The sequence below is a fragment of the Rhinatrema bivittatum genome, chromosome 9, assembly GCF_901001135.1.
Source record: "Rhinatrema bivittatum chromosome 9, aRhiBiv1.1, whole genome shotgun sequence".
Taxonomy (NCBI): domain Eukaryota; kingdom Metazoa; phylum Chordata; class Amphibia; order Gymnophiona; family Rhinatrematidae; genus Rhinatrema; species Rhinatrema bivittatum.
The window spans coordinates 244,773,083-244,787,562 of record NC_042623.1 but is presented as its reverse complement, the minus strand read 5'-3'; the positions used below and the strand labels follow the sequence as shown (position 1 = coordinate 244,787,562).

General features: G+C 44.9%; 1 protein-coding gene across 15 annotated transcripts in view; it reads right to left on the bottom strand.

Annotated features, from left to right (window-relative positions):
* The window catches only part of TBL1XR1 (transducin beta like 1 X-linked receptor 1), an 854,914-nt gene that overhangs the window by 247,141 nt on the left and 593,293 nt on the right, over positions 1-14,480 (bottom strand). For all 15 annotated transcript variants that reach the window (XM_029616816.1, XM_029616819.1, XM_029616820.1 and 12 more), the window contains one exon: positions 13,994-14,222. In XM_029616816.1, coding sequence (XP_029472676.1) covers positions 13,994-14,222 — 229 coding nt within the window. The remainder of the gene's footprint in view (positions 1-13,993; positions 14,223-14,480) is intronic.

Below are 14,480 nucleotides of genomic sequence, written 5' to 3'. Positions count from 1 at the left end.
AAATAGTACTAACCGAGAAGGCTCGGAACTTAGGAGTAATAATTGACACGGAACTCAGCCTGAAGCAACACATATCACAAAAAACTAGAGAAGGATACGCCAAACTAATGGTCCTCAGGAGGCTTAAACTCCTATTAACCCAAGAGAACTTCCGAACAGTCTTACAAGCACTTATATTCTCCAGCACAGACTACTGCAATGTAGAGATTACTTACCTGATAATCTCGTTTTCCTTAGTGTATGCAGATGGACTCAAAACAAGTGGGTATAGTGTGCTCGTGCTAGCAGTTGGAGACGGATCTGACGTCAGCACGGGTACATATACCCCCGCAGGAAGTGCAGCAATTCAGTAATCTTCCTTGCAAAAAGCTTTATGGATATATGTGTAACTGACCGATCGATTAAATGAACAGGATTACCCTGATCGATTGATAGTAGCTGGAGACTGCCAGTGTTCTCAACCGGAAGGCGTCGACACCCGGCAGGGTGGATGCCCTATTATAAGAAAAACATGGCTTACCGTGAGTCGGTGAATCCCCATGTATGCCGGCAGCCGGGCGGGATGCTGAGTCCATCTGCATACACTAAGGAAAACGAGATTATCAGGTAAGTAATCTCTACATTTTCTAGCGTGTAGCAGATGGACTCAAAACAAGTGGGATGTACAAAAGCTACTCCCGGACTGGGTGGGAGGCTGCCCGGGGTCCGTTCAGGATTGCTTTGTTTTGTGAACTTTTGGGAGAACATATATTGTGGGAGCTTTAGGATGTTTGGGGTTTAAGAAGTTATATTCTTTCATTGTTAAAAACCCCATTACTTTCGCATGTTCCGTATGTTTCCTGATGATCTTCTGTAATGTGCTCGTCGGGTTGTTAGGTAATCTGCGATAGATGGTCGGATCGCCACAATGGCCCCTTCATTGGCCAATCTCTTTATGGCTGAATTTGAACATGAATGGATACAACATTCGCCATTCAGCACTAAAATCCATCTATATAAAAGATATATTGATGACATCTTTATTTTATGGAGTGGTAACGAAACAGAATTAAAATCTTTTTTCAAATGGTTAAACACATGTGACGATAAGATTCAATTCACTTTGACGTATAATTACGTTAAGATATCTTTTTTGGATGTTTTGGTGGAAAAAACTGAAAACGGTTCTGTAGCGACAAGCGTCTATAAGAAGAGCACTGACAGAAACACGATGTTACATTTTCGGAGTGCACATCCTGTACCTTTAAAAACCAGCTTACCATTCTCTCAGTTTCTAAGGTACAGGCGGAATTGTTCAGACACAGCTATTTATAAAAATCAGGCAATACAACTTGGCAGTGAATTGAAGATACGGGGGTACCCGAAAAAAAGTATTACTACCGGATTCAAGAGAGCACTTTTCTATGACAGAGAAGCTTTGCTAAATTCAACTACCAAGGAAGAAGATGTCAATATGGTAACATGTGTCACAAAATATTCTCCAATGTCCAAGAAGATCATTCAGAACATGCGCAAACACTGGCATCTCATCCAATTAATACCAGGATTAGAAAATCTTGAATTTAGAGCGGCTTTTTCAAGAGGCAAAAACTTTAAAGAAATCCTATGCCCTTCCGCACTAAAAGAGAAAAATGCCAGCTCTACTACGGTAGACGGTTCAGTTTTGAAAGGCCATTATAGATGTGGACACTGCAAAATTTGCAGTCAAACTTTAGAACTGAAAGAATATAAATGTGACCAAACAGGGTACACTTTCAAGTTACATCACTTTACAACTTGTCAGACAAATTTTATTGTCTACATAATTTTGTGTCCTTGCAAAAAATTATACGTGGGACAAACAAGTAGAAATTTGAGTACACGTATAAGCGAACACAAAAGCTGTTTGAGAAATAAAAGATTAACAGCACCAATCGTTGAACACTGTTTGTTGAAAAATCACAGTTTACAAGAACTACGATGGTTCGCCATTGATCATATTATTGCAGACATCAGAGGTGGTGACAGAGAAAAAAATCTTATATACAAGAGAACAAGAGTGGATATTTAAGTTAAATTCAGAAGAGCCCATGGGATTAAACAGCAAAATCGAGTGGAACAGTTTGATCAAATAAATACATTGAATGCTCTTCATACATCTTAATTTTGGAGCTTTCAAAATCGATAACCAAATGTCAAAATAGATTAAGCTCGCTTTCCTTTTAAATTCTGACGTCAGATACCGAGTGGTATTGCAATAATATGGAGAACGCAGCAACGTTGACACGCAAAAGCACGTTGGCAACGTGGAATTTGATTGGTCACTATTCAAAACTTGGAAGTACTATAAAGCAAGCAGAGCCATGTTAATCGGCAGTAAGAAACCCGTAGGCGTTTAATCACAGCTTGTTTCGTGAGTAAAATATTGGGAAAATGATGGTTTAAAACTTGCATTAATGAATTCATGACATGACATCTTTTGATTTATAGAACTCGCCCTGAGGAAGCGTTATTGCGAAACGTTAACGTTGGCGGGGACAATCGGCACAGACTCGCATTAAGTTTGAAAAGAAACAGCTACGAGTCCCAAAGATAAGTGCAACGATCTTATTTTCTAAGATAGAGACTCAAAGAACCAGTCTCATCTAATTTGTGAAAAAAATTCTTATTGATATGGGCTTCTAACCACCAAATCAATTCTGGAAGTTTCAGAATAGTATGTAAGTTTGCAGTCAAAGAATTTTTGCCGCGGCAACGAACTACAAGCCGGTTAGCGGTTTCAACATATTTCTGTAGAAATTACAAATGTACCTCAATTAATCTTGAGCATTGCCACGCGGCACTATTCATAATGGATTCTATGAAGAATGAAGATTCATAAAACATATTTTAATTCAAAAGGAAAAATAGAGACACAATAGGGACCCGTGATTGAGTCTACTGGTTTTAAAAAAACTTGGTTAATTAACCTGTTTTACCAGTGCTGAGGTTCTTGTCTCTTTAAAACAAAAATTAGTAAAATAGTAAAAACAATTCATTTTATAGTGTTTCAAATAAAGTTTGTTATTAACAGTAATTTATAGAATTGATCTGTGGTGTATTCACAGCTAGCTAATTTTCTGGGGAATTGAATTGACACTAGCTGATCCCTATTCTTATACCATTTCCAGGTATCTGGACAGCAGCCTGCCGATGTCGAGATGGCGCAGTATTTGACCTTCTTCCGACTTCTTCAAACCTTCCGTGGTTGGCAAGGATATGGTTTGGTTGAGGTGGAAGTGTGAGACTACTTTGGGTAAGAAGGAAGGAACCGTGCAAAGATGGATAGCCTCTGGAGTGATTCTGAGAAATGGATCACGGCAGGACAGCGCTTGTAGCTCTGAGATGCGGCGTGCTGAGCATACGGCCAGCAGGAACACCATCTTCAAGGTTAACAAACGGAGGGACAGGCCTCGAAGGGGTCTGAAGGCGGGTCCCGCTAGAAATTCCAAAACTAGGTTGAGGTTCCACAGGGGTACTGGCCACTTCAGTGGCGGGCGAATGTGTTTTGACTCCTTTCAGGAAACGTGAAACGTCTGGGTGTGTGGCGATGCTGTTGCCGTCACTCCGGGGACTGTAGCAGGAGAGCACTGCCACTTGAACCTTGATGGAATTGAGGGACAGACCCTTCTGAAGTCCATCTTGCAGGAAATCCAAAATGATAGGGATCTTCGCGGCATGTGGATTGGTGCCATGAGTTTCGCACCAGGCTTCAAATACTCTCCAGATCCTTATATATGTTAGTGATGTGGAGAACTTGCGTGCTCGGAGGAGTTTATCTATTACCGGCCCAGAGTATCCTCTTTTCTTCAGTCTAGCCCTCTCAATGGCCAGACCGTAAGAGAGAATTGAGCTGGATCCTCGTGGAGGATGGGACCTTGCCGCAGCAGGTCCCTGTGTGGAGGCAGGGGAAATGGATCCCCTGCCCGTAGTCTTCTCATGTCTGCGTACCAGGGTCTTCTTGGCCAGTCCGGGGCCACTAGAAGAACTAGGCCTCTGTGCCGCTGAATCTTGTGTATAATGGCACCCAGCAGGGGCCATGGAGGAAAGGCATATAGCAGGATCCGCTGAGGCCATGGTTGTACCACGGCATCGATCCCCTGGGATAGAGGATCCCTCCTGCGGCTGAAATATCTGGGCACTTGAGTGTTGGACCTGTCCGTTAGTAGGTCCATCCCCGGCGTCCCCCACTGATCCACAATCATCTGGAAAGCTGTGGGCAACAGCTGCCATTCCCCCAGATTTAGGCTTTCTCTGCTGAGGAAGTCTGCCGTGGTGTTGTCCTTCCCGGCGATGTGGATGGCGGAGATGTCCTGTAGATTTGCTTCCGCCCAAGACATCAGGGGGGCTATTTCGAGGGATACCAGTCGGCTTCTGGTTCCGCCCTGTCGGTTGATGTATGCCACCTGTGGTGGCGTTGTCCGACATTTTATTTATTTATTTATTTAAAATATTTCTATACCGGCCTTCATGAATGGGATTCATATCAGGCCGGTTTACATGAAACAAGGGAAAAACCAAGTAACTATAAATAAGAAAGGTCGAAACAATCAAAGTTACAATAAAACAGGGGTATTAAAACTTGGGAGCTAGAGTAGCTAGGAATAAGTGAAGTAGGAGTAGGAGCGATAGAAATTAACTAGATAATTATCATATAATATGGTATGAAATTGGTAGACATGAATATGCATGAGACAAAATTTGCATGCACTGCCTCCATAACATGCACATTTTCGCTCAGGCATATTCATTATGGATATCCTGAAAACCCGACTGGCTAGGGGGGTCCCCAGGACAGGGTTGAGAACCACTGCTCTAGTCGGTTGATGTTCCACCCCGACTCTTCTCTGTTCCACCGCCCTTGGGCGGTGAGTTCTTCGCAGTGTGCTCCCCATCCGTTCAGGCTGGCATCTGTAGTGAGCAGGGTCCAGGTTGGGGAGGACATTCTTGACCCCTGGCTCATGTGGCCGGGCTGCAACCACCACCGTATCTGATTCCGCTCTCTGGCTGGTAGAGGTAGGTGTACGGTGTAGTTCTGTGATCGTGGGCTCCACCGAGATAGGAGGGCGCGTTGTAATGGTCTCATATGAGCCCGCGCCCAAGGTATCACCTCCAGACTGGATACCATAAGGCCGAGGGGACCTGTAGGTAATCCCAAGCTGTGGGCCGGGTAGCGCTCAGCAGGGCCTGCAGACGATTCCGGAACTTTGCTCTCCTCTTGGCGGTCAGACTGACCTGGTCTTCCTGGGTGTCGAATCGGACTCCTAGGTATCCCAGCGACTGAGAAGGCTGTAGGGAATTCTTGTTCAAGTTTACTACCCATCCTAGGCTTTCCAGAAGAGCTATAACTCTGTTGGTTGCCTGGTGGCTCTCCTCCGGTGACTTCGCCCTGATCAGCCAATCGTCCAGGTAGGGATGGACGAGGATTCCTTCCTTCCTGAGGGATGCCGCCACTACTACTATGACCTTGGTAAAGGTCCGCGGCGCGGTGGCTAACCCGAAGGGTAAAGCTCGGAACTGGAAGTGTTGGTTCAGGACTTTGAAGTGTAAATAGCGCTGGTGATCCCGATGGATTGGGATATGCAAGTAGGCTTCCAACAGATCTAGGGATGTGAGAAACTCCCCTGGCTGTACTACATTTTTGACAGACCCAGAGTTTCCATGCGAAAGCTGGTGTCCCGTAAGTGTCGGTTGACTGACTTGAGGTCCAGGACGGGCCTGAAAGTGCCCTCCTTCTTGGGTACTATGAAATAAACGGAATAATGCCCAGAATTTATCTTCCCTGCAGGCACTGGGATTATGACTTTTAGGGATAGGAGCCTCCGCAAGGTAACTTCTAGGGCCGCCCTCTTGAGGGGTGAACAAGGAGATTCCACAAACTCGTCCGGCGGGAGCCAAAAAAAGTCCAGGTAATACCCTTCTCGGATGATGGCGAGGACCCACTGGTCCGAGGTGATCTCAACCCACCTGCGCTAGAAGAGGGTTAGCCTGCCCCCTATGGCTGCTACCCCCGGATGGGTCGGCTGATTGTCATTGTGGGGTACGGCCGGGACCCGAACCCGAGCCGGTTCCCCTCTTGTTGTGCTTAGTCCGAAAGGACTGGTTCCTGGCCTGCGAACGAGGTGCTTGGTAGCGAGTCCTGTAAGGGTTGAAGCGCTGAGAATTTCTACCTCTGGATGGTCTAGGAAAAGGGTGCTGGCTCCTCCTTGACCTGTCTTCTGGTAGACGGGGTAATGGAGAGGCGCCCCATTTATTAGCCAGTTTCTCGAGGTCGCTGCCGAACAGGAGGGATCCCTTAAAGGGCATTCTCTTGAGACGTGTCTTGGAGGAGGAGTCGGCCGACCAATTACGTAGCCAGAGCTGTCTCCTGGCTGCCACTGAGGATGACACTCCCTTGGCTGCCGTACGGACTAGGTCGGAGGCTGCGTCAGTGAGGAACGAGAGAGCTGATTCCATCTCTTCTCCCGGGGTGTTGTTCCTAGCCTGTAATAAACAGGAACGCGTCACCACGGTGCAGCAGGTCACAATGCGTAGGGACATGGCTGCCACCTCAAAGGCTTGTTTCAGAATGGCGTCTATGCGCCAGTCATGTGTATCCTTGAGGGCCGTCCACCCTTCCACCGGAATGGTGGTGCGCTTCACAATTGCGCTAACTATGGCGTCTACCTGGGGGAACACCAGCATCTCCTTGGTTGCCGGGTCTAAGGGGTACATGCCAGCCAAAGCCCGACCCCCTTTGAATGAGGCCTCCGGCGCATTCCATTCCAGATCGATTAGCTACTATGCTGCTTGTAGGAGGGGAAAATGGTGAGTCGTTTGGCGCAGGCCCTCTAACAGGGGGTTCATTCTAGGTTCCCCTAGGGTGTCATGGCCCAGGAGAGCCAGTTCCATAAGAAAATGCCATACTGGGTCAGACCAAGGGTCCATCAAGCCCAGCATCCTGTTTCCAACAGTGGCAAGTACCCAAAAACTAAGTCTATTCCATGTAACCATTACTAATGGCAGTGGCTATTCTCTAAGTGAACTTAATAGCAGGTAATGGACTTCTCCTCCAAGAACTTATCCAATCCTTTTTTAAACACAGCTATACTAACTGCACTAACCACATTCTCTGGCAACAAATTCTAGAGTTTAATTGTGCGTTGAGTAAAAAAGAACTTTCTCCAATTAGTTTTAAATGTGCCCCATGCTAACTTCATGGAGTGCCCCCTAGTCTTTCTACTATCCGAAAGAGTAAATAACCGATTTACATCTACCCGTTCTAGACCTCTCATGATTTTAAACACCTCTATCATATCCCCCCCCCCCCCCCCCTCAGTCGTCTCTTCTCCAAGCTGAAAAGTCCTAACCTCTTTAGTCTTTCCTCACAGGGGAGTTGTTCCATTCCCCTTATCATTTTGGTAGCCCTTCTCTGTACCTTCTCCATCGCAATTATACGTTTTTTTGAGATGCGGCGACCAGAATTGTACACAGTATTCAAGGTGCGGTGTCACCATGGAGTGATACAGAGGCATTATGACATTTTCCGTTTTATTCACCATTCCTTTTCTAATAATTCCCAACATTCTGTTTGCTTTTTTGACTGCCGCAGCACACTGCACCGACGATTTCAATGTGTTATCCACTATGACACCTAGATCTCTTTCTTGGGTTGTAGCACCTAATATGGAACCCAACATTGTGTAATTATAGCATGGGTTATTTTTCCCTATATGCATCAACTTGCACTTATCCACATTAAATTTCATCTGCCATTTGGATGCCCAATTTTCCAGTCTCACAAGGTCTTCCTGCAATTTATCACAATCTGCTTGTGATTTAACTACTCTGAACAATTTTGTGTCATCTGCAAATTTGATTATCTCCCTTGTCTTATTTCTTTCCAGATCATTTATAAATATATTGAACAGTAAGGGTCCCAATACAGATCCCTGAGGCACTCCACTGTCCACTCCCTTCCACTGAGAAAATTGCCCATTTAATCCTACTCTCTGTTTTCTGTCTTTTAGCCAGTTTGCAATCCACGAAAGGACATCACCACCTAACCCATGACTTTTTACTTTTCCTAGAAGCCTCTCATGAGGATCTTTGTCAAACGCCTTCTGAAAATCCAAGTATACTATATCTACCGGTTCACCTTTATCCACATGTTTATTAACTCCTTCAAAAAAGAGAAGCAGATTTGTGAGGCAAGACTTGCCCTGGGTAAAGCCATGCTGACTTTGTTCCATTAAACCATGTCTTTCTATATGTTCTGTGATTCTGATGTTTAGAACACTTTCCACTATTTTTCCTGGCACTGAAGTCAGGCTAACCGGTCTGTAGTTTCCCGGATCGCCCTTGGAGCCCTTTTTAAATATTGGGGTTACATTTGCTATCCTCCAGTCTTCAGGTACAATGGATGATTTTAATGATAAGTTACAAATTTTTACTAATAGGTCTGAAATTTCATTTTTTAGTTCCTTCAGAACTCTGGGGTGTATACCATCCGGTCCAGGTGATTTACTACTCTTCAGTTTGTCAATCAGGCCTACCACATCTTCTAGGTTCACCGTGATTTGATTCAGTCCATCTGAATCTTTACCTATGAAAACCTTCTCCATTACAGGTACCTCCCCAACATCCTCTTCAGTAAACACCGAAGCAAAGAAATCATTTAATCTTTCCGCAATGGCCTTATCTTCTCTAAGTGCCCCTTTAACCCCTCGATCATCTAACGGTCCAACTGACTCCCTCACAGGCTTTCTGCTTCGGATATATTTTTAAAAGTTTTTACTGTGAGTTTTTGCCTCTACAGCCAACTTCTTTTCAAATTCTCTCTTAGCCTGTCTTATCAATGTCTTACATTTAACTTGCCAATGTTTATGCTTTATCCTATTTTCTTCTGTTGGATCCTTCTTCCAATTTTTGAATGAAGTTCTTTTGGCTAAAATAGCTTCTTTCACCTCCCCTTTTACCCATGCCGGTAATCGTTTTGCCTTCTTTCCACCTTTCTTAATGTGTGGAATACATCTGGACTGTGCTTCTAAAATGGTATTTTTTAACAATGACCAAGCCTCTTTGACATTTTTTTACTTTTGTAGCTGCTCCTTTCAGTTTTTTTTCTAACAATTTTTCTCATTTTATCAAAGTTTCCCTTTTGAAAGTTTAGCACGAGAGCCTTGGATTTGCACACTGTTCCTTTTCCAGTCATTAAATCAAATTTGATCATATTATGATCACTATTGCCAAGCGGCCCCACCACAGTTACCTCTCTCACCAAGTCCTGTGCTGCACTGAGAATTAGATCTAAAATTGCTCCCTCTCTCGTCGGTTCCTGAACCAATTGCTCCATAAAGCTATCATTTATTCCATCCAGGAACGTTATCTCTCTAGCGTGACCCGATGATACATTTACCCAGTCTATATTGGGGTAATTGAAGTCTCCCATTATTACTGCACTACCAATTTGGTTAGCTTTCCTAATTTCTCTTAGCATTTCACTGTCCATCTCACCATCTTGACCAGGTGGACGGTAGTATACCCCTATCACTGTAGTCTTCCCTGACACACAAGGGATTTCTACCCATAAAGATTCAATTTTGTATTTAGTCTCATGCAGGATGTTTATCCTGTTGGACTCTATGCCATCCCGGACATAAAGCGCCACACCTCCTCCCGAGTGCTCCTCTCTGTCATTGCGATATAATTTGTACCGATAGGCATTGAGAGATCAGGCCTGGGAGATCCTCTTTCAGAAAGAAGCGCCTCATGGTCCGATATGGTTCAATCCCCGAGGGAAGTTCTCCCTCCTCGGGGGGCTCGTCGTCTTCCTCAGGGCAATCTGAATCCCCATAAGTGGGGGTTCCGGGTGGCGAGTGGCCGTGCCTAGGCCTTGAGGGTCCAGGGGCCGGGTCATCCGGTACGTATGGACCCGTTCGGGGAGCAGACTGCATTGTGACAAAGGCATGAATCCCCTTGAATAATTCCACCCAGGAGAGCGAAAGAGGATCTGGCCTTAGGGGCACCAGGTCTCTCGGGTTCCCTGGCTGCTCACCGCTGCCTGCTAGGTCCGGGGTGTTCCCTGAGGAACGGTAAGTACGCTGGGCTGCGACCGGTCCTGGCCTGGAACTCCCAGGGCCTCTTCACATTGGGCACATAGGGAGTCTGCTTCCTTGCTCTGTGTGACTCTGAGGTTGCCTGCAGAGCAGAGACTTATGTCTGATTCTGGAGGTGCCGGCTCCGCTGACGCATGGGCTCTCTTACGCTCCATCTCAGCTAGAGTCTGTGCTTTGTAATATGCGCGAAAGATGTGTGCCTACCAATATGCGCTTATCCACGTGCGCCTGTCCACGTGCGCCTATCAACTGGCGCCTATGAACGTGCGCCTATGAGCGGGCGCCTATCAACGTGCGCCTATGAGCGGGCGCCTATCAACGTGCACTTAGCAATGGGCGCCTATCAATGTGCGCTTAGCAACGGGCGCCTATCAGCGTGCGCCTAACAACGGGCGACTATCAACGTGCGCCTAACAGCGGGCGCCTATCAACGTGAGCTTAGCAACGGGCGCCTATCAACGTGCGCCTATCAATGTGCGATCGGTAACGTGTGCCTATCAACGTACGCATAGCAACGCGCACGTTGCAACCTGCACCTATCAACGTGCGCGTAGCAACATGCGCCTATTGCGCGGTGACGAACCAGGGCAGAAGGCGACAGCGAGTAGGCAGGCAAAATGGCGACCCCATTGGCGGGTTGACACATAGGCAGACTCTGCTACTCCTCGCTTCCTCGGAGACCCACAAGTAAAGATGTACGCCTTACCTTGTCTTCGGCGCTTCCCGGCTGCGACCCAGGCGGTCTCCGGCTGCGGGGGGAGAGGGTGATTACCGTCACCGCCGCGCTCGAGGAGGTGCACCCGCTACCTCTAGGCCGCACCCGAACTCGTCTCGCTCGGGGGCCAAGTCCACGCCGGGACCGAGGCTGCCTCTATGCCGCGCCCGAGCCCTTCTCACTCGGGGGCTAGGTCCCTGCCGCGAGTCGGCCACCGGACCAAGGCTCTTACCTCCAAGGGACCACGGAAATCGCCTCGGGAAACTCAACTGAGGGAGGGACCGAATGGTATCATCGCAGGAGTGCGGGGCTCGTCTTCAGGTAGGTTTCTTCTATGAATTTAGTCGTTAGAATTTGGAAAAACGCTCAGCGAGCATGAGGTAGTTCCAAACTGCTTTGGAGACGGAAATTACTGAATTGCTGCACTTCCTGCGGGGGTATATGTACCCGTGCTGAAGTCAGATCCGTCTCCAACTGCTAGCACAAGCACACGAAACCCACTTGTTTTGAGTCCATCTGCTACACGCTAGGAAATACTCTATTTCTGGGACTACCATACTCAACAATAAGACCTTTTCAGATATTACAAAACTCAGCTGCCAGAATACTAACTGGTAAAAACAAAAGAGAACACATCACTCAAACACTGGCCGAATTACACTGGCTGCCAATAGAACAAAGAGTGCAATATAAAACACTATGCACAATTCACAAACTGATTAACGAAGAAAAAGCAGACTGGTTAAACACAACACTACGCTTACATGTCCCACAAAGAAATCTTAGATCAGCCAACAGAGCTCTACTAACCATCCTCTCAGTCAAGACAGCAAAACTTACCCAAGTTAGAGAACGAGCCCTTTCCTTAGCCGGACCAGCAGTATGGAACTCATTGCCACTCGAAACAAGATTACAAAGTGATTTAAAAAGCTTTAAAAAAAAGTTTAAAAACATGGCTTTTCAAAAAAGCATTCTACAATATGAATGGGGAACAAGAGTTTAAAGGATTAAGCGAATGAACAGCTACACAAAGCTACAGTCACCCTATTAGCATAATTGTATATCATCATCATTATAGAATAATTTAAGAAACATGCAGTTTAAAGTTCAATTATTGTATGATTTCCTATTAATCATATAAAAGACAAGATCCAGACCTCACACTATATACCTTAGATTATGAAAATTGTTACCGTTAAATATTTTGGCACTTTGTTAGTAAGAATTTAATCAAATATATATATGCGTGCCACCCTGTAAACCGTTGTGATGATGCAATACTAAACGACAGTATAGAAAAGATTTTAAATAAATAAATATATAACTGAAGAGGGCAGCCTTAACATGAAAAATGCCACTGCTGCCTACCATGCAGCAAACAAGACAAGCCTGAGAGCAGAGCCTAGCCAAAAGGCTGCTCAACCTGTTAGGCTGCCCATGTCCCCTAAGTTCCCCTGAAGACAAGAACGAATGTCAGATAAGCGTACTGAGCACAGATACTGGAGGGGAGAGGAATCCCTACAAAACTCCACTTCTCTCTCTCTTTTTTTCTTTTTTTCTTTAAATTACTCTTTACCTGATCTCAGTCTGTCCCAGCTGAGTACAAGGTCGGTCTCAGGCTGCAAGGGGAGAGGGCAAGCACCTTCACTGCCACATTCTGCTTCCGGCACCTGCTTGCCTTTCAGCTGCTTTGTTTTTTTTTCCACAGCTAAGTCCATGCTGGCTGAAAAAAACTGCTACCGGACCAAGGCATTCATTTGAGGGAGGAATTCAAAGATATCACCTCAGGAATTCTCAAATGAGGTAAGAACTATAAGGTATCACCACAGGAGAGAGAAATAAATCTCCTTTGAAATTTTTCAAGCAATCCCCAGAGATGCACATCCACCATCTGCTGAAGACAGAGAAAACTGGTGGGCTGTCAATGCAGGGATATATATACCATGTTATCAGCTTTGCTCCATCTCCATCTGCTGGAAATTCTCATCCAGGGGCCAGAGGGAATTCTTTCAGTGAAGTGAGGAGAGGATCAGAGCTGAGGGGGCCAGTACCACTGGCTATCGAAACCTCACAACATTAGTGCACAAACTAAATAAGGGCCACCAACCCCTGCTTGTCCCTACTCTACCAGGCTAGTGGCCATACCAAAGCCTTACAACTCCTGGGAGTAAATCTCCATCTCCAAATTCTTACTGCTTATTTTGCACCTCTACCATCCTGCTGGAATCATTGAATAGTAAGTGACTGCAGGTGACACACTATCATATGTACCAACAATACAGTAAAACTTTTCTTCTCTATCTCCATCAGCAGGTAGGGGAGAAAAACTCATTCATCTGGTCTGATCTGGGGACAATAAGGAATGTAAGCTCCTTGGGATGGGCATCTACAATTAAATAGTATGCCAAAGTTAGGATGCACAGCACCCGTGTACTGTTCACAGATACAGATGACAATCTCAAGAGCTTACACTGGAAATTAAACACCTATGTCCAAAGTAGAGTAAACTTACATTTCTGGTGGCCAAATTTATTCTATTTCTGTGTCCAATCTGATAAAAGCAGCTAGACATTACCATACTGGGCACAGCAATATTATAACATGCCCACCAGAAATGTCAGTAAAGCTTTACTCCTGGTGTGACAGAGTTAAAGAAAACATGCATTAAGCTGTGTGCCCTTTAACGCACTTTCCTGCATTGCTGGGGAAATAGCTAATGCCTTTTTTTACATGGGATTTGCATGAACCCATGCTAATTTTCATGCTGGTTTTTACTCTTGGTTTAATGCTTATTTTTAGGAGTTAAAATACCTGTTAAATACCAGAGTTAATTTAACACAGAAAAATGCACACTGAAACAGGAGTAAAAACCTACACTAACATTAGCGTCTCTTATTACATCAGTCCCTTAGAGATTCATTGACACATATAATCTGACAATCTACAATCTGAGTGCCTGCATTTTTGTGCACAACTGTATGCCCATAATAAGTGGTATACAATGTCATTTCAAAATGGTGTTCAAATATAAAATATATTAGGATAATGAAAGGAGATTTAGGAATAAGACAAAAAAAAGACATTCAGATTAAAAAAAACATATGAGCTGATATTTTTGAAGAGATAATTAAGGAAAGAAACTGAAATTTCTTTATCAACTTACTTGCTAAAGTGTGTCCCCCATTCTCCTCTCCATTTGCAGTATTTTCTCCATTTTTTGTGGTTCCCTGTTGGTTGTTTGCAGCTGCAGTGGCTGCAGCTGCAGCTGCAGCTGCCTGTTGTTGTGCAAGTTTGTCTCTATATGCCTGCTGTCTTGTTTGTACCACATCAGGCATGACAGCATCTATCAGAGATAGAGACTCTATTGGCCTACCATCAAACAAGGTACCATCCTAATAGGGAACAGAAAGCAAAGAGCATTGTATAAAAAACTGACACAATGAAAAAGAAGTTACTTATTCACTGTTGCACTAAGATTGATTCTCATTTTTCTAAAGAATCCAACAGGATCAAATAATTTGACTTGCTCAAATGTTTTTCCAGCTTTAATCAGATTCAGGTGACAGACATTTTTCTGGTTAAAACTTCAAGTTCTAAATATCTACACTAATATAGTATAATTGCTAAAGGAATAATATATATCATATAAT